The 20,643-nt window shown below is 33.0% G+C and overlaps 1 protein-coding gene across 2 annotated transcripts; it reads left to right on the top strand.

Moving 5' to 3' along the window:
- Positions 1-163: 163 nt before the first annotated feature.
- On the top strand, positions 164-20,458 carry LOC106715010 (cyclin-G-associated kinase). Of its 2 annotated transcripts, XM_045678248.1 has the most exons (20): positions 164-472; positions 2,064-2,468; positions 3,647-3,744; positions 4,325-4,550; positions 5,356-5,511; positions 11,924-12,149; positions 12,488-12,605; positions 14,150-14,365; positions 14,847-15,010; positions 15,178-15,261; positions 15,362-15,467; positions 15,620-15,777; positions 16,229-16,437; positions 16,953-16,991; positions 17,498-17,781; positions 17,864-18,017; positions 18,308-18,599; positions 18,765-18,963; positions 19,250-19,411; positions 20,166-20,458. In XM_045678248.1, exons 1-20 carry the CDS (start codon positions 340-342, stop codon positions 20,274-20,276), a joined length of 3,540 nt encoding a protein of 1,179 aa, XP_045534204.1. In that variant the 5' UTR covers positions 164-339; the 3' UTR covers positions 20,277-20,458. The 2 variants fall into 2 exon arrangements, with proteins under 2 accessions (XP_045534204.1, XP_045534205.1); XM_045678249.1 differs by lacking the exon at positions 16,953-16,991 and having other exon boundaries at positions 20,166-20,457.
- The last annotated feature ends 185 nt before the right edge of the window (positions 20,459-20,643 follow it).

Raw genomic sequence — 20,643 nt, 5'->3', positions numbered from 1 at the left:
TTTCTCTTTACTTACTTAAAAATAAATTAAAATTGATTGTGAACTTTAAGCTCCATAATAATTATTTTGGATTTGATTTTTTTTTCAACCAGAGAAAAGACCCATTGGCTTTGTTGATTGGAAAAAAAAATGGAGACTTCTAGTTGATATGGTAACACTTATAATTGCTGCCATTGTGCCAGAGGATCTGCCAATTCACAATTCTTTTTCTTCTGTAATTTATTATGTCTCGCCACAATTTGAACATTTCCAATTAAAATGGTTTAATACAAGAAGCTGTAGAATAGTGTTTATTTAATTTTAATTTGGTACAGAAAGTGAAAATATAAAGCCTGAAATATGAGTGTCTTTAAATCAGCGATGGGGTACTTCAGTTCTGGAGGTGCCAACGGAGGCAGTGATAATGATTTTGTTGGTCAATTTGTAGAAATCGGGAAAATGAAACTGCGAGTAAAAAAAGTCATAGCTGAAGGTAAGTAATGAGGCCAAATAATACAAGAAAATACGTTTACGAAAAAGTAGTACCTAAAAGGGCCTTCAAAGTCTCGGTCACTGTTCTACACGTAGACTTGGGGGCGGAAAAGCCGAATATGAATAGATTTTTTAATTTGTCTTCCACTACCCATGATTTTCAGTACAACTATAAAAATTGAGAAAACATTGATTTGTAAAGACTCTTTTTTATTTAGTTTATTCGAAATTTATTAAAACTATTAGACCGTCTAAAGTGTAAACATTGAAATGCTTTTTGTACACAAATTATTTCAAAATGTTTAATGATAAGACTGACTACTTTGAGCCTTATCTGCTTGATAATATATGTTTATAGACTGACATTATGTATTATAATTCTTATACTTCTATTTTTTCTTATTATAAATCTGCTTGGAACATGTTCCTTTCATATTAGATAGGTAACATGCCATTAACAGTGATTCTATGGAATTGAAATTATCATATAGTTAATGGCTGACCTTTGAATATCCCATTAGATAATGGCAATATCACATACAGTTTTTGAAACAATCAAAATCTACTTGAAAGAATAGAATGAACTATTTCATCACCACTATAGAATGTTTTTGTCAAAATTAATATTCCTATATGAAGACACTGAGAATCACAATTCTCAATATTTGTGTTACATTTAAATATGTAATTCAGTGTACTGTATCATAATATCATTAATGATGTTATTAGAATACTGGTCAACTACAAAAAAAACAATTAAAAAGGCTTTAATGTTTGCCTCTTTAATTTGGTTAAACTTTAATGTCACTTATGTAACACATTAAATACAATTAAAGTTAATCAGTGTTGTGTTACACATAGTTAAATCTGTTATTGGTATTTTAGATTTATTACTTACAAAGTTACATATTAAAAAATAATCAAAAGGAAACAGCAATTTATTCAGAAGTACATTTTTAAACCTAGACACCAAATGTATTGTATTTACTTTTGCTTTTATATTCTTAATACCATTTATGTGTAATGTTGTTTTTCTTTGCTACTTTGGGTGATATTGATCAGTGTTAGCAATTTCAAAATAGCTATATCTTTCACATATGTTAACCATTAGGTTGTTCGGAAAGTCATTACGTTTTTTATCGATTTAGTGACCGCTATTCATAGACATTCGCAATTGCAGATGCGTTGCCTACCCTCAATCGACGAAAGAGGAGACACACAAAAAGAGAATATTTAACCTTCCTATGCATCTCCTCCATCGAATCCACCTCCCCTTCCCATCCTTTCCTTATTAGAAAAGGGTGGGCAGAGAAAGAGGACTAATATCAGGCCTCCGGCACCACATTCATCAGACGAAACGCGGAATTACTTTCACTTCACGCCTGTCTTCTGTGTGGTCGTGGTATTTCATCGGGCGAGCCGGACAATTTGTCCGATGTTATAGAAATAAACATGGAAAATAGAAATAAAAACGAAGTGACTTTCCGAACAACCCAATATATAATATTATATGTTAAAAGATGTTTAAATATTGTCTGATTGGGTTACATGAAGATAAGAGCAGATAATTTTATGATAACATTGTATTGCAGGTGGTTTTGCATTTGTGTTTGTTGCTCAAGATATATCTTTAGGCACTGAATATGCTTTAAAAAGACTAATGGCAGCTGATGAACAAGCAAATAAGAATATTATACAAGAGATTAGCATATTAAAAAAGTTATCGGGCCATCCTAACATTATAAAGTACATAGCTGCATCATTTATAGACAAGACGAAGACTACCCATGGAATGGGAGAGTATTTATTGTTAACGGATCTATGTAGCGGAGGTAGTTTAATGGAGGCGTTACAACATAGAGGGCAGGCGTTTCCATTGCAAACTATTTTAAGAGTATTCTATCAGGCGTGCAGAGCTGTGCAGCATATGCATAATCAAGTACCACCAATTGCACACCGTGATCTCAAATTAGAAAATTTTTTAATATCTAATGAAGGTAATTAATATTTAAATTTTTTAAATGTAGCAATACATGTTAACGGAATAAATTATTTTAACTTGCAACGGACGGCAGAATGTAAGTAAGATTCTGGATAAGCTACTGAAATGAATCCAGCCCTTTTTGAAGATCCGGACAATTGCATATTAAACAAATTTATTAACAGAGTGATGAATAATATTATTTCAACAACCCTGAAGTCTTGGACGGATGTCTGTTTGCCAATAACTAGGTCATACTTATATGATTCAATTGCTAGAAGGCAATCAATCAATAAAATACACTTGTATTAATGTTGTCTTGTTTTACATCTTTGTGACATTTAAACAATACAGATTTACTATTTATAATGCAGACAATTTAATGTTTTTCTTTTAAGCTGCAATATGTAAATTACCATTTTAAATACACAAAAGAGATATTTTTTTTAATATATCTGTACTCTCTGTCCGCGCTGAATTAAAAAAAAACTTAATAAGTAGCCTATGTGTTCTTCCAGACTATGTTCTTCATCTATGCCAAATTTTATCAAGATCCGTTGAGCCATTCCTTCTAACACACTTTCTAACAAACATCCATCCATCTAAACTTACGCATTTTTAATATTAGTAAGATTGTGATGTATTGTAAAGGTGGCTTGTCTTGCACCACCTAAACCTCTTATTGTGTTAGTACACATGGCCAAAATATTTATCATTTTATTTTAATTTCATCACATTGTACATGGTAAAATATATTTTTTGATGCTTACATATAATTGTCATCAACTTTTCTTACAGTATTTTTATAGAACAACGTATTTATAGCGTAGGCGGATTGTTGGAATCAGTAAAGAACTAAGCAATTTATGTAATGCCGTTAATCTACGCAGTGTTTAAGTAACGTAGAGGTTACTTGAAAAATCGTTACGTGTAACATGTAACGATTTTGTTGTTGTGTTATCCTTGGCACAATCTCTAAACCAATAACTAATAAAAATATTTTCTTTAATAATCGACACTTTTTTTTAATTTATTAATTTGCATTAGGCCTAATGTCGTGTAATGGACTACGAAATAGACACTGATTTCCAGAGAAGATTATTTATAATTTGGATTGGTTATATAAGTCAATGTTCCCGATTGTAATAGAGATTTGCAAAATGACTATTTGGCTTAATTTTTTATATGTTTTAGGTACAATAAAATTGTGTGATTTCGGATCGGCTACGACCGACGTATACACACCAAACCCTTCATGGAGTGCAAATCAGAGAAATATGCTAGAAGAAAACGTAAGTAAATTCATATTTAAACATAAAGATAAGATCTATTTTTTTAAAGTGTCACCCAAAAATATTAATAAAAAAAAAATTAATGCTCTGTACTTGAACTTAAAATTGTTTGGGTTATATCAGAAAAATATATGAGCACGTCAAAGTAAAGGATAACAATAGATAAATGGCTAAAACTTGTGTTTGCATTGGCTATTATTTCTGCAGACTTAACTTTCCAGTCTGCAGTATTTTAGTCCGCAACACTCATTGACCAATTGGAACCAATTATGCGAATTCTCAACTGGCTGTCTTTGTTTTTTTACGTATTACTTTAGTGTCTTTGTTAAGATTCTTTATTGTGTAATGGGATAGTAAAAAAGCCTTGTCGAAGAAATTAACATAGTATTGACAACCTCTACTATTTCTTAAATAGGTCAATCTCAGGGATTCCCAAACATTTTTCTCTCGTCAAAATTTGACAGCTACATTTATTCTTCAACATCGTACACCTTCGCCGAGTCTTCCGTGGACATCAAGGAGTCAACGTAAACCACTTTCGAAAGCATCAACTTGTTATTGTTTAATCCGTTTATTCCAGTTGGCTCAGTTTACAACACCGATGTACAGAGCTCCCGAGATGCTGGACACTTGGGATAATCGTAAGATAGACCATTCGGTGGATATTTGGGCGCTGGGTTGCATTTTATACACACTCTGCTTTATGCAGCATCCATTTGAAGACTCTGCAAAACTGGCCATACTGAACGGCAACTATAACTTGAACCCCAATGATCAACGATATAAATGTTTTCATGAAATCATAAGTAAGTTTTTTTTAAATTTAATATTTAATGGTTTTTATAATTAATTTCTCTGTTAATTGGTATGATAATTGTATTGAAAATGACTGAGGTTATTACGATGCAGTGCAAGATATTTTATTTCCAAATCTAAAAACGTTTATATTAACAAATAACACTTTTAAAGTATAATTTTTCAAACACTTACATATAGTTACTACAAGTGGAAATCATTTAATAACATTTTATTGATTTATCTTCTTACGATTTTTCGAAACAATGGCATTGTGAAGAAATCAGATCATGGCCCAGTTTTATATGGGTCATTAAATGAGGTTCCTGATAAAGTTGGTCTATTTAAAAAATTTAAACTTGTAAATATATTTTTAAATATTATATGAACAATATTAAATTGATAATTTCTAACAAAGTTTTGGGTCTAAAACATACATTAACTCCACATGAACAACTCGTAATATCCAAAGTAATATTGTGAAATTTAATATTAAACGATATCGTTATAATAAATCCTGAATTTTAGACTTCAAAAAATGAAAGCAGTTTTTGCTTTCGATTGATTTACAGGGACTTAAAAAAGCCGCATCGTAACATCTAATATATAAAATTCACGTGTCACAGTTTTCGTTCCCGTACTCCTCCGAAACGGCTTGACCGATTCTCATGAAATTTTGTGAGCATATTCAGTCAGTCAGGTCTGAGAATCGGCCAACATCTATTTTTCATTTTTTTTAACTGCGCGCGGACGGAGTCGCGGGCAACAGCTAGTTTTCATATGTAGGTATGTTAAAATGTATGAATTTGTTTGCAGCCGGCTGCCTGACTGTGAACCCTGAGGAGCGGCTGTCGATCAGCGGAGTGCTGGAGCGTCTGGCGGCCATCGCGGAGTCCAACAACGTCAATCTGAAGCAACCACTCAAATTTGAGCGTAAAAAAGTTGAACAATCTGTGGCCACTAGCTCGCCAGGTAATAAGAAGTCAAGTAAATATTACACTACCATATACTAAGAAAACCCGTCGCGGATTCATATTATTTGTGATAAATTAGAAAAAAAAAAACTTGGCCCGGCTCCGAAAAGTATCGGTCGAAAATCGCGCTCGCTCATACGACCCCCATCTTTTTGTTCTGTTGCTAATGCGAATCGAGCTATTAATGGTCAAGTATTTTTTAACTTTTTACACTCAAATTTTTTTTCGTTGATTTACAATTTTTTTTTTTTGAGTTAATCTCTTTAGAATGTTTTGAACGAAAAAAAAAATTACGATGTGAGATGTCTTTAACATTCCAATGTTGTTATTCACCAAAAAAATTTACATCACCAAAGGTAAGGCATTGTTAACTAAATTGTTCTAAGAATGACTTATGAAGGTAGTATAGCATTTATTTGACTTTATTCATATATTCCTTTCGATTAACTTTTTTTCCCCGTGAACAGAGAGCCTAATTAGTTCTTTCAGTGCTAAATTAATTTAAAAATATATTTTAATGGAAAAAACTCCATTTTTTTACTTATTAATCGGCATTATGGTCATAACAGAGTTGTTATGTCAGTTAAAAAAACATAGGAAGCTATGGAGCTTTAATTAAATTCTTAAGTCTGGTATTATGGTAAACGAAGGACAAATTTCAATAACAAGAGTATAGAAATATTTTGAACTACTCTATAGTTTTCTAAAAAAAGACAGTAGAGTACACTTATAAAGTGTGTATTTTTCTTTATATTAGTCATTTAAGATTTCCGTCACTAGTTTAGATTTAATTCTATCAATGGACATTCCTTTTTAGGGGTTTAGTTTAACTTTACTACGACAAAAACCCCATTTAGTATTAATGTATAATATTTGTTATAAACTACGTATAATAAATAGCTTTGAAGTACAGTGGCAAATGGCTATCCATATATGGCATTATAATCTATCTGTGCTTTCTAATTAAACTTAAATTTTGTTGAAGTTAATGTATTCGTAAAGTAAAGTTAAAACATCTGGTATTCTTAAATCATTTTCTATATAACTTCAGTAAAATCTTGCTTACAACCTATAATATTAGTAGATAGAAAAAAAAAATGTATATATATTTTTTTCTGTAATCGAAAAAATAAAGAAACTTGGATAGTCTAGTATATTATAATGCATAAATTAAATAATTTTAACTAAACAAATATTATATAGGCAGGTTATTCGAAAAGTATTACGAACTAACATTGGTTTAAAGTATTTAGAATTTGCACTAACCTATCGGGTGGCTTTGTGACGTATTTTGGCGGGCAATTTGGATACGAAATGTCATCGCTCTGTGTTGCTAGTCTTGAGGCTTATTTATGTGTTGCCATACGCAATACATTCTTATATGGTTCTGATGTTATGTAATCTAAGAAGGATAACATTCTCAAAGACAATACATTATAACGAGTATTTATAGATTAAATCAGTATTTATTTTTTAATGTATAAATAATTTTAACTTAAATAGTTTGCAGTGCGTATAACGAAATGTATTGTCATTCTAATATTTGGATACATCTTTCTATTTTCACTGTAAATTATTTATTTAAGACACATCAATGTGTTAAATTACAAATAAACGAGTATATTATCATCATTATTGGTTTGTTTTTATTTTTAAATATATTTAAAAGTTTTATTTTTACGAAGTTTACGAAATAGGAGGAATTTGAAGTGTTGGTGGTTGCGCGGAAGACATGGGTAAAATAACTTACATTATGCTTTGTTCTCTTCACTAACTATTGCTATTTTTACTAATATCTAGTCTCTAACATCTTTTAGCGGCCACACATTATTAATTAAATCGCACATTTTTCACTAACACTTTATCTGTGGTAGGTTTTTTTGCAAACAATTATGCCAAATAACAATTTTTGTCTAGTTCATAATCATTAATTGCCGTCATAAAATCTTATCTTCTTTTAGCTGTAAAAAAGTATTCTAGTCAGATAAATTGTTGTGTTTTATCTACATTTCTAATGTACACTTTTTGCAATATTATTGCTGTCTAGATCAACCATTGATTTATCCAATTTCCAACATCTAAGAATCAAGGGTATTTAGTACTGTATCATATAATAGTGTAAACTAAAACTAATTTTTTTTTATTGGAAGAGTTAGGAGCGACGATAATAAATGACGTCATATTTAACTATTACCACATTATAAAACTAGAAGGAACTGCTATTTCTTTTTAACTGTATCAATACTAAGTCAATGCACAAGGATACGTAGTTACCCTAAACATGAAATTTCCAGGCCTAATATAAACAGTAATGTTTGGATAGTGAAAATAATAAATAAAATAATAATAGATAACCGATTTAAGGATTATAAAGTAAATTTAACTTTCAAAAAGCAATACGCAAAATTCTCTCAGAAATTAAACGCTCACAGTGGTTTAAAAAAATTATGGTACTCCCATAGCGTCGATTTTATTAATTACCATTAAATCACACTACTCTGTGAGAATAAGCGGTACAAATTACGATAATGTATATCTGAAAAAGAGTAATTAAATCGAACTTACATATCTAACATCAACCATAAAAATATTATACTACGCGTTATGCATAATAATGACAACTTTCAAAGTAGATATCGAGAAGTGAACTCAGCTATTCAGAACTTGAGATTTAGGAATAATCAAAAAGATAATAAAAGGTTATATACTAAAAAAACTTCGTTTTTATTGTTTGCTTTAATTTATTAAAACTTGTAAAATTATTGAACAGTTTCAATTACATTAAGTTATTTTAAATTACATATATGAATCTATTTTTATTTTCAACCAATTAATATAGATAAACAATATGCTATTATTATGCTTGTTCTACATCTAAGTAGATCTAAGATTACATCATACATATTATATTCAGACACTATTAAGAGCTAAACAGAATAATCCAATTTGCATGCGACATATACAATGCTTCCTTTTCGTTAGATTGAGCATATTTGAGTTCATAGCATGTTTCTATTTATTAAACGAAGCCACGTGTCAAAACATAGGAAGAAAAACAAAAATTATATTTTTTTTAGCATATACTTAACGAAAATGAATTTTTTTCGTTGACTGTACTTTGAGATATGGTGACGAGGTTAATAATATATTATATCTTTTTGGAAAGATTAGTGGACCACACTAAGTGTTAGGACAATATTTGAAACAATTTTACTGAACAGATGACCACTTACAAAAAAGTTACTGGTTTTACTTATAATTCACGTGTAATGTAAAAAAGAATTTTATTTATTTTAATTGATTTACATTTTTTTAATGAAAAAAGACACATGGCTTAGTTTAATAAAAATAAATTTAGATAACTCCATCGTTACATATCACGATTTCTTTTTTCATTTTAGGTGTTTTCAACTTTTTCGGGTGCCCGATTGTTTTCTCGTTTAAATGACACCCCGCGTGGCGCTAAGCATGTCACCCATTTGGACAACACACACTTTGACCGCTTGTGCTAGACACATGGATTTGCTCGCAATGATGAGTATTGTTTTTTATTTATACATACACAATACTTTTTTAATATTTTTTTTATTTGTTTACTACTTATATCTTCTATAAGAATGTTTATTTGTACATTTCAAAGTATTAACCGTTTTATATATCAGTTTATTTGCAATGCATTTGTATTAAAAAGACGCGGTGCTTTGCACCTGTTTAGAATTTTAGTCTATGTATAAGTTACCAATACAATAATTAGTAGACAATAATTGTTTTTAATAACTCGAAAAAATTACATCGTATGGTGTTACCCGTTAGGCCGATCGGCCCAATGGCAAAAAATACTATTGTGCCGATTGACTCCATAGAATCAATTGGAACAATGGAAATATGTTTTTGACTCTATTTTTGGATTCAACGAGCCCAATGGAAAAAAAAGCGTTTTGGCCGATTGATCGGTTAGTCGATAGGCCCAACGGGAAACACCCGCTTCGTATGACATTCCAAAGAGGAATTGATTAAAATGAAATTTAAATTCTTTCTAGATATAGAAATATTATAATAATCAATAACTTATACATTCAAAAAATATCTGAAACTGTATATTGTTCAGGATGTGCAATTTTATATTAGAGATATAATTTTTTTAATATCTGAAATGCATCAGATAAAAAGTTGAGTTCTAGGCCATCTTGACCATTTAGACAACGACGGTATAACCATAGCTCACTTTTAATTAAATTCTATGTCTAATTAATTTGTGAGTTAAGTATTAAAACTAATAAAAAAACAAAAAAACTCGATTTTAGTATACTATGCGCGTAACCGTAAAACTAGATGGCGTTATTCTCAATCTAAAAAAAAATTGGTTGTAATTCAATAAGTCTTTATTGGGTGTGTACATCTTCAAACTAACTGGCCAATCTTTGGATACGGTGGAAGCAGTAAATATAACGATGGAGGTCAAGGTCACACTTCATTAGAAATTTTATTCATCAACATTACATTCTATTCATAAATATTAAATAATAAAAAATGCTTCACTTAATTATTAAGTCGATTTAATGTCAAAGAAGATATTCGAAATATATTTTTGTTAAATTTTTCCACTTGATTTTTTCCGTGATGTTGGGTTCACGTTTACATTCCGCGGTGCTTTTTCATTACATTAAAAAATGTACTTAATAGTTTTAAGCATGCATTCCTGTGTCCCCTTTCACATTTATAATTTTAATTTAATTTAAGAAGATAAATATTTGCAAGTATAATGTACTTACTCCACTTAACATAGCATATCTTTGCAAATAGATTATATTTTTAATTTCATTATATAAGTTAGCTTGCTCACATATATTTCAAATGCTATTATTCTATCGTCTTCCAAATATAGTTGCACAAGGTTCTTATGGCAGTCGGTAATTATATGAACCAACAGTGTCATCTTGACAGCGTCATATTTTAAACCAATGAAGGAGCAACAGCTGCACGGATTAATGTTGCCATTTTCATAATTTTCAAAATTCCATAAAAATATCACTCAAGATGTGGGTTAATTTGCTAATATTTTTGGGTATATCAATTCGAATAGTAAGGAATTACTACTGGCAATCCTTAAAACTTTGTCAGTGTCAAAAAAATGCTATAAGATCGTTGTGGGACTATGTTCACACATCGAAAAAATATAATTAGTGAAGTTGACGCTTCTTTTATTTTACACTGATATATTTTCATGTATTTCAGTGAAAATTAATTTTTAACCAAAAGTTCTTTTAATATTTGAATGCATAGATAGTGATTATTTTTTGACTATGAGTCTTATTTTGTTAAAAACCATAATGTCATTATATTTTTAGTATTTTCACTGCATTTTTTTGCACACAGTATTGAAAAAAATATGATCTGCAAAATATGGATAATAATTTTAATCATCTTAATATTTGATGTAAAGGTGGTCGGAAAATATTACTTAATAGTTTTAGTTCTATCACATAGTTTAAAGAAATCTAATAGGAAATGGTTTTTCGAAAAAAATATACATGTTTCTTTTTTTTTCATATTTTAATAACTGTTTTCGTCAACTGTATTGTTTTGTTAAAACATGTGATATTGTTTTTTGTTAATTTTATTTTTGATAGCCAAAATATACGGCCTAGTAAATAGTACTATTTTTATTACGTTTTATTATCAACAAAAATCTAAATACGAAATATGTTTGTTAAATTTTAAAAGAGTTGTTTTGAAATCTTTAACTTCTAAAATATCGTTCAAGTAATGATTGTTTTCTAATCGTTTAAATGTTATTTCGAATATTATGATATATATAAAATTAAAATAAAATCTTTCCGCTTTTGTTATAATATTTTTTGTTTGAAAGCTTCCTCGCATTCCGATGTTATAGATACTTAATTAAAAATAACTTATATGTTAGTGTTTGAAGCTACTATTGTTCACATTTAGATATTATAGGACAGTACCAAGGTGAAAAAAAAAATTGAAATCTCTATTGTAGGAAGATCAATGAAAGAAAATAATTGGAAGTATGTAATTTCATTATAATCTGCTTAATCTCTTAATGATAACAAAATTCTTAGAAAGTTGAAATATTTAAAATTTTGTTAAATAGTTTATAGACAAGCAATATTTTTGTTACTATTAGGTATAAGTAAAGCATGTAAGATATTTAATTTTTGAAATAAATTAATTTAAAATAATATACTCTTGTTTCTATCACCAATAACCTATACAAATAAAATCGATACTAGTTTTAAAAACAAAATTAACGCATTTTTAAAATAGAAATTTCTCAAAATTAAAAAAAAATAATAAAAAACAAATAGCCAAAAGTTAAAAGAAAAAAATAACCACTGTTAGTTTAGTATGAACAATATCCCATTAAATATTTCTATTATTTTCAGTGACGAAGGATGTAACTTCGAACAATCAAGAGATACCGAACTCCCGACCTCCGGAGCCAAGTCGTCCGCCGCCGCCCGCGCGCCCACCACCGGTCCCGCAGTACCACGCACCTCTACCGCAAACACCAGCCTCTGGTGGCCTGTTCTCCTCCATCAAAGGTGGCGCTGGTAGCTTCCTCAAGAACCTTAAAGATACCTCGTCTAAAGTAATGCAAACTGTTCAGCAGTAAGTAATGTTTAAATAATCTTAATCCCTTTTTTCTTGGTTTCTGAGATTAAATCCCTATTTAAAACATATTGTCATCCTTCACATTATCTTTGACAAAACAGTATTTTTATAGGAGAATTTTGTTCTCAGAAACCAACGATTAGGAGAATATTTTTTGTATGAATGTTAATTACATTGTGACTTTCTGTAGCATAAGCCGATTTTGACGAGTGTGGTGTCATTCCTTTTTTTATTATTCCCCTGAGTGTCATGTGACCCCGTCAGCCTGGATTTTTGGATAATTAAATAAATAATCTTTCTTCGATTATTTATATTTGTTTTTCTTTTTGTTTCAGATCAATAGCTAGAACGGATTTAGACATAAGTTATATAACTAGTCGTATAATTGTGATGCCATACCCTTCGGAAGGTTTAGAAAGCGCTTATAAAACTAATCATATTGATGACGTACGGGTATGTAATTTTTTTTACTGTTTTCTGTGTTTTTTTTTATTTCTATAAAGCTTATAACATTAGGTAACCTAAAAACACAAATTCATATCTCTTTGCGACATAATTTCTATAAAATTGCATTTTAGATCAACATAAAATAGTATGAATCGTTGCTTTCTAGAAGATATCAAAATTTATAAGATTAATAACATATCTTCATTTAAAACAAATATACTTAAAAATATGCGATATATTTTTATATATTAGGTCCTTACATATGAAATTGGCGTTTTTCGTACTGGCCAATTTAATCACGAATTTCTCCTCTTTGGTAAGGAATTCCAAATTCAAATTTGTACAGCTATAGACTCATGTATCTGTGGTTCGATGACCGTCATTCGTTTGTTTTTTTTCTTCTGTTTTTTTCTGTTTGCGTCACTCATTTTACAAAATGGAAAACTAAAAATATCGCATTATTTACGAGTACGAGTTCCACGGTGGCACTAGTGCTGCGGAAACGACTCGAAGGGTGAATGATGTGTATGGCGGTCGTGTTGCAAAAGAAAACACAGTTCGTTTTTGGTTCAACGTTTTCGTTCTGGAAATTTCGATCTGCAAAACAAGCCCCGTGGACGGCCTGAGATTCAAGTTGATAATGAAGAGTTGAAGGCTATTTTGGAAGCGGATCCATCGCAAGCCACGTCCGAGTTAGCTGCAGGCTGCGATGTTAGTGATAAAACTGTTTTAATTCACTTGAAGCAAATTGGGAAGATTAAAAAGCTTGAAAGGTGGGTACCTCACGAATTGACTGAAGCAAACCGGCAAACGCGCGTCGACTGTTGCGTTACATTACTAAACCGGCACAATAATGAAGGTATTTTAAACCGAATCATTACCTGTGATGAAAAATGGGTTCTTTACGATAATCGTAAGCGCTCAGCGCAATGGTTGGATCCTGGCCAGCCAGCGAAATCCTGCCCCAAGCGAAAATTAACCCCAAAAAAGTTACTTGTAAGCGTTTGGTGGACTAGTGCCGGTATTGTTCATTACAGTTTTCTCAAATCTGGCCAGACTATTACGGCTGATGTCTATTGTCAGCAATTGCAAACCATGATGGAAAAGCTATCGGCTAAACAACCTAGGCTGGTCAATCGCTCCACGCCACTGCTGCTTCACGACAACGCTAGACCACACACTGCGTAACAGACGGCTACTAAATTAGAAGAGCTTCAATTGGAAAGTCTAAGACATCCTCCGTACTCCCCGGACCTTGCTCCAACAGATTACCATTTTTTTCGAAATTTGGATAACTTCTTGCAAGGGAAAAAATTCAACTCCGATGGGGCAGTCCAAATCGTCTTCAAAGATTTTATTGATTCCCGTCCGACTGGTTTTTTTAGTAAAAGGATCAATGAACTACCTATGAGATGGCAAAAGTGCATAGAAAATAATGGTTCATACTTTGATTAATTAAATATATTATATTAAAAAATATTCGACTTTTTTTCCTCCCATACAAAACGCCAATTTCATATGTAAGGACCTAATATAAACAAAAATACTAGGCGTTCCTGGAGAGTCGTCACCCGGGCAAGTACTGCGTGTACAACGCGTGCCGCGGCCGGGTGAACTTTGCGCGCGCGGCGCAGGACGCGGGCCGTGCGCTGTGGCCCAGCCCCGCCCACCGCGCCCCCCTCCTCTCTCCATACTACGCCTTACTACAACACATGTACCACTACCTCGGCAGTGATGATAGAGCCACTATTGTCATCACATGTCAGGTCAGTTATAGCATACTATCTATCTATATATATAAAATAAAGTCGTGTTAGTTACACTATTTATAACTCAACATCGGTCTAACTGATTTAGCTGAAAATTTATACGGAGGTAGCTTAGAACTAGGAGATGGACATAGGAACTTTTTTATCTTGTGTGCATTTTTTTTATTCCGCGCGGACAGAGTCGCGGGTAAAAGCTAGTGAAGAGATAAATACAGTTTTTCAGATTTCCTGATTACTTTTTAGTTTTGGATAAAAATACTAATTAGCTTAATATGAGCCTAGAACCGTCAATGCTAGTTAATTATGCATCGATTTTCTCTATATTTTGATTTATGGTGGGTTTCTGAGACGAAAATCCCGTTTAAAACATATTGTTATCTCTGTTTTGTCAAAGATAATGACAGTGATGACGATATGTTTTATGCAGAGATTTCAGAAACCAACGGTAAGTGTATATAGATTTCTTTTTTTATTTTAGGACGGTAAATCTATGTCATGCATGCTACTCTGCGGGTTACTATTATACGCTAAGCTGGTGACAGTCCCGGAGGACGCACTCCAGATATTCGCGGTGAAGAGATCACCAATCAGCATATCTCCCGCACAGCTTCGTTATTTGTACTACCTTAGTAACATTGTACGGTGAGTTCTCTTTGTTATTTATTAGTAAAATATGTCAGAATATTGTTGTGTGTTAGTTATTTGGGTATATCGTTCTTTTAATATGTCCTGCTCAAAGGACCAACTCTAATTTATTGTAAGTTAACTATTTTAGGGATGATTATTTATTTGATTTTTGTGTATTACAGACCAGAGCCAGTTCTCCCACACTTTAGACCTGTTTCGCTAGTTTCTTTAACCATACAACCGGTGCCATTGTTTACAAAAGCAAGGTATTTCATTTTTTATTTCAACTTTACATAATATTTTTTTTTTCTATAATTCAAATGTAATGCGTACAATTTTAATAACGTTTAAATTTGTCTTTTTCAGAGACGGATGCCGACCATACATTGAGATTTATAATGAAGATCGTTTGATTTTGTCAACTGTTCAAGATTATGACCGGATGCATCTTTACATGATGGCCGAAGGAAAGGTAGATTCTATTACTTTTTAACTGATAAAATGATGTCACAGGCTGTCACGAAGAGCTTGTCACATGTCACTTTAGTCATATGTCACAAGAGCGGCTGATGGAGTTATTTTTTTTAAATTGAACTGGAATGTTATACTGGTGGATGTGTTCAGGTGACACTCCCGCTGGACAGCACAGTGACTGGCGACGTGTTGATCAGCGTGTACCACGCGCGCCAGCAGCTGGGCCGCGTGCACGCTGTGCCCATGCTCTCAGTCAGCTTCCACACTGGATACCTCGCCTATGACCAGCACGCCGTCAAGTTCACCAGGTACATACACAATAGTTAGCTATAGCTCCAATTATTTTCGCTCTTCAGAGTCGGTTTACCCGTATTAGACTACATGAGGTCCCAATGTAACATACATAACCCTAAATAATGTAAAAATCAATCAATCATCATTGTAAAAATCATACAGCGTACATATATTTACACGACATTTGTGATTTATACAGTACTGTACATAACCTAATAAAGTAAAAAGCATCCATTCCCCGGATTGACAAATTATAACGTTGGGTACACAATATACTAGGTTTTCCCCGAGACTTCGTCCGCGCCGAAATAAAAAAATCTTTGTAAGAAGCCTATGTATTCAATCCATCCATTTTAACTTTCTCATATATAATATTAGTAAGATGAAAACGTTCCGTGATGATCCTCCGTAGGGAATAATGGACGGCGCTGATGATGTCACTTTAGTAAAAATTGCAATTACCAGGTCTGAAATCGACGGCATCGAAGATTCCGGTCCTGTGAACGAGCACTTCTCGTCCAACGTGAGCGTGGTGCTGAGCCTGGTGGTGCAGCATGGAGAGCGCCGCAAGCCGCGTTGTGACCTCTGGGAGGAAGACCACTCCTTCCCCGTGCGCACGCCAGACCTTCTCTTCTCCACCAACTTGGAGCGAGACGAGACTATTGACAACTTTGGTGAGTCAATAACCTTGTATTGACCCTCACACTCTCTTTAAGTAACAACAAAAACAATACAACCCATAGACAAAAACTTTGACCATAAACTTCTAATACATCGAAAGTGACAAATAGTTGTATGTCTGTGGTATATGTAGATACCACAATCATCATGTAACGCTGCGTCGTTATTGGACATTTCAAATATCTTAGCGGCTCGGAACATCGCGTCGCTGAAACAAAATTTTAGGTATAATTAGATGCGAGGAGAGAGTAATGCGCAGTGCTGTTCAAGGTCAGCCGTCGAGATATTTGAAAAGACATATATCTAGGATATAGTAACTCAATATACTAGGTATCTTAATATTCTCTATGTGAAATAGAGCAAAGATGTTATTTCCTATAATCTAGATTTTCATAAGATTATTAAAAGTATCACCACTGAAATTAATAAAAAACAAGATGCTTAATACAATTGTAAAAAATTATACGATATTTTTATAATATGTATTTATATAATTATTTTGATGCAGCCAATCTTCGAAAAAACACGACTGCAGTACCTCTTACAAGTATGTGTTTGTTACGAATGTGTTAACATTGTCTATTAGTATTTCTATCACCTGCCTTTATTTATATTTTCTAAAAGCCTCTACATGGAGTTTTGATTTTATTTTCGACAAAAGTCATTTTTAAATATTTTCGCAGATTATCATTATTTATCAAGTTTTTAAAGGCTTATATTTAGTTCTAAAATAATGAAATGTTTTGTGCACGTTATAGATGCCTTATTCTAATTTTTATTCTGCCGATTTTTTGAGTTTTGTTGTAATGTTTTTTTTTATCTCTTAAGAACAATTTAGCGGTTAATTCTAACTAACTTTGATCGACAAAACATAGCTGTATAATAAAATAAAATGTTGCAATCAAAACAGCAAAACTTTAAAAGTTAATGTTTTATTATTTTATGTGTATCCTTATTAACCACTAATTAATGTTTAAAAGAAATGATAATAAAATTTATACACATTAGTATAAAAATAATCCTATTTTACTATAGTGAGTTTACTAATTCCAGTAACCTCGGACTACCCACCTAAAGAGGCGGAGAAGCGTCCTCCCGCGCGACCCGTGCCGCCCTCCCCCCAGCCACCGCGACCCGCACCACCGGTTCCTCCGCAACCTTCACAACAACCACAAAACGACACCGCAGATCTCCTCAACATATCCAATTCAGAGCGAAAGGAAAAAGCAGAGAAATTGAAGAGCGATGACTCATTCGATTTCTTCGGCATGATGGAAAAGCAAAATGACGATACTTTCGGCGATTTTCTAAGTGGAAAGACTACGGATAACGGACAGGTTAGTTTTTATAGCTCTTAAATTTTTTTGCGATGTTAACGATTAAATGAATGCTGAGATTTTTTTATTATTTTTTTCGCAGTCGATTTTCGGTGATCTACCAGCACCTTCTGATCCTCCCGTCACCCGCGCCAACGTCAACTCCAGCGACCCCCTGAACTTTGACCCATTCGGCCTTAACGACCCCCTGCCAAAGCAAGAGCCGCTGCTCACACCACAGTTGATCAAGGATGAAGGTAAGAAAATCTATAATAACTATTATAACTAAAAAAGTTTTAACTTTACATGCTGTAAAATTGAAAGATACTGAGATTGAAGTTTCTACGACACGATGCTGTACGTTTCGTTACATAAGAAAGAAAGAAGATAGAATGTAGCCGGAGTTAAAGAGAGCTAAATATACACATAACACTTTAAAAAACATTATTATTTACTACATAAAATTAGTTTAACGTTATTATAGACAAATTAAAATATAGTATTAAGTATTAAAATATAGTGCAATTAATATGTTGTTACTTGACAGGGCGTTCCCAAAGTGTACCATTAGATCAAGCACAACCAACACGGAAGGACCCGTTTGCTGACTTTAGTCTGCTTGGCTCTAACATGCCGGCCAACTCCACACAGTCTACAGGTTCGATTGGCTCCACGGGATCGGCCCCGGGGGCCATGCCACCTCCAGGGGCCATGCCACCCCCGGGTGTGGGTCCGACTGGCAGCACCCCCCTGTTGACCCCACGCGGCTCCCCCGCGCACACTCCCGCACATCAGCCCCACACTCCCGCCAGGTCACCAGCTCACCAACCAGATTACAGGTAGTTATCATTTATTATTAATTTTTTGTTAACACTTATGTATTTTCAGTCGCATATTATATGTTCTTTTTCACAGAAATAGTTAAGTAATGGCTATAAAGTTAATAAATTTAATGATGATATCATATTGCAGTGAGTATTAAAGTATCTATAATTATGTTTCAGTCGGACTCATTTCGAAACAGCAAAAACTCCAGCTGAAGACAAATGTAAGAAGTCTACAGATATATTCGGCGAGCTGCTCGGCAGTCAGGGATATGACTTCGCCACCAAGCGGGACACCGGCCCTAAGACGATCAACGCAATGCGCAAAGAGGAAATGGTCAAGGAAATGGACCCAGAGAAACTTAAGATACATGAATGGGTGAGATGATAAAAATAGTTATTGAAACTTCGAATACGATAGGACAACGATTGCAGTGTTTTGAAGTGTTCTTTCTTAAAACTATCTTAAATTCTTAATTTTTGTCCTAAAAATTGAAGGTATTTAAAAAAAATTGTTCTAAGTTTGTCTTGCAGCTTAAATTAATTAATGAGATTTACAAACACTTTTAACAAAGACATTTGTGCTTAGATAAAAATCAATAAATACTATTTAAATTTATAAACTTCATCTATTAGCATTTATATAATTAATGAATATGTACCAGACGGAAGGTAAGAAGGCGAACATTCGTGCGCTGTTATGTTCGCTGCACACGGTGGTGTGGGAGGATTGCCGCTGGACACGTTGCGACATGTCTCAACTTGTGTCCGCCGCCGACGTCAAAAAGAATTACAGGAAGGCATGTCTTGCTGTACATCCTGACAAGGTAACTTTGTTAACACATTCACTGCTGGAAACATCATGGCGGCTCTATACAACACACACCACCCTCCGTAGAACACAATATAAAGTGTAGCGAACCGTAAATGCCTGAGAAGGGTACTGCGGAGCTGAACTTTCGTGAGATATTATCATTAACTAATATAGGAAACGGCTAAAACACTCACATTTGTCCGATGTCGGCCCCCGATGACCTCGAAACTAGTCGGTGCCGACATCGGACAAATGTAAGTGAGTGTTTTAGTCGTCTCCTATATTAGTTAATGAACTTAAACCGTCGAATATGTTGATTTGAACACGTGAACTCTCAGAGACTGGCTCTAAGAGTTCCTGTAAAAACTTAGCGGCAAAGAACGTGTTAAGTTTGATCTCAAATATTTATGTATCATCTCTAATTACTTTAAAGAGTCGTTTTACATTAGGTGTTTCAAATTGCACGACCGCAATTAGCAAATAGCAAGGCGTGCTAGTTATTTTAGAATAAAGCAATTTGTACAATGTATGCCAATACGATTTCAGTAACTAGCTTTTACCCGCGACTCCGTCCGCGCGGAATAAAAAATAGAAAACGGGGTAAAAATTATCCTATGTCCGTTTCCTGGTTCTAAGCTACCTGCCCACCAATTTTCAGTCAAATCGATTCAGCCGTTCTTGAGTTATAAATGGTGTAACTAACACAACTTTCTTTTATATATATAGATATAGATGTAGATTTTTGTATATTCATATTTTTTTCACAGCAAATGGGTACATCTAATGAGAACATAGCGAAGATGATATTCATGGAATTGAACAACGCTTGGAGCGACTTTGAAAACGACACCAAGCAACAAAACCTCTTCCAATCTTAATACCTTCAGCAAAAATATCGCATAATTGTTATTAAAGCTTAAAGTTATTTAGTGTACAACCGGCTTTATTAATTTAAGTAGGGTTGTCATAATTGCTACTTTAGTTTTTTTAAGTATTTTGTATGGGCCGTTAAAATAGAAGTATAGTTTAAATCGAATTTACAGCATTTAAATGTAGTAAATTGTTTAATTTTCAACAAATAAAATCCTTATTTGAATTACCTTTGAACTCGGTATGTAACTCTTTATCTTTCGTACTCACCATTCTGTTGTACGTCTGTCTCGTTCATTCATTGTGTGTATATGTTTTTTTTATTGCTATAAACAGAAATATTCGTAATTTATCTTGGTGCATATTGTGTGCAAT

The sequence above is a fragment of the Papilio machaon genome, chromosome 6 (genome assembly GCF_912999745.1).
Source record: "Papilio machaon chromosome 6, ilPapMach1.1, whole genome shotgun sequence".
NCBI classification, from domain to species: Eukaryota; Metazoa; Arthropoda; class Insecta; order Lepidoptera; family Papilionidae; genus Papilio; species Papilio machaon.
This window is presented reverse-complemented; position numbering and strand designations above follow the sequence as displayed.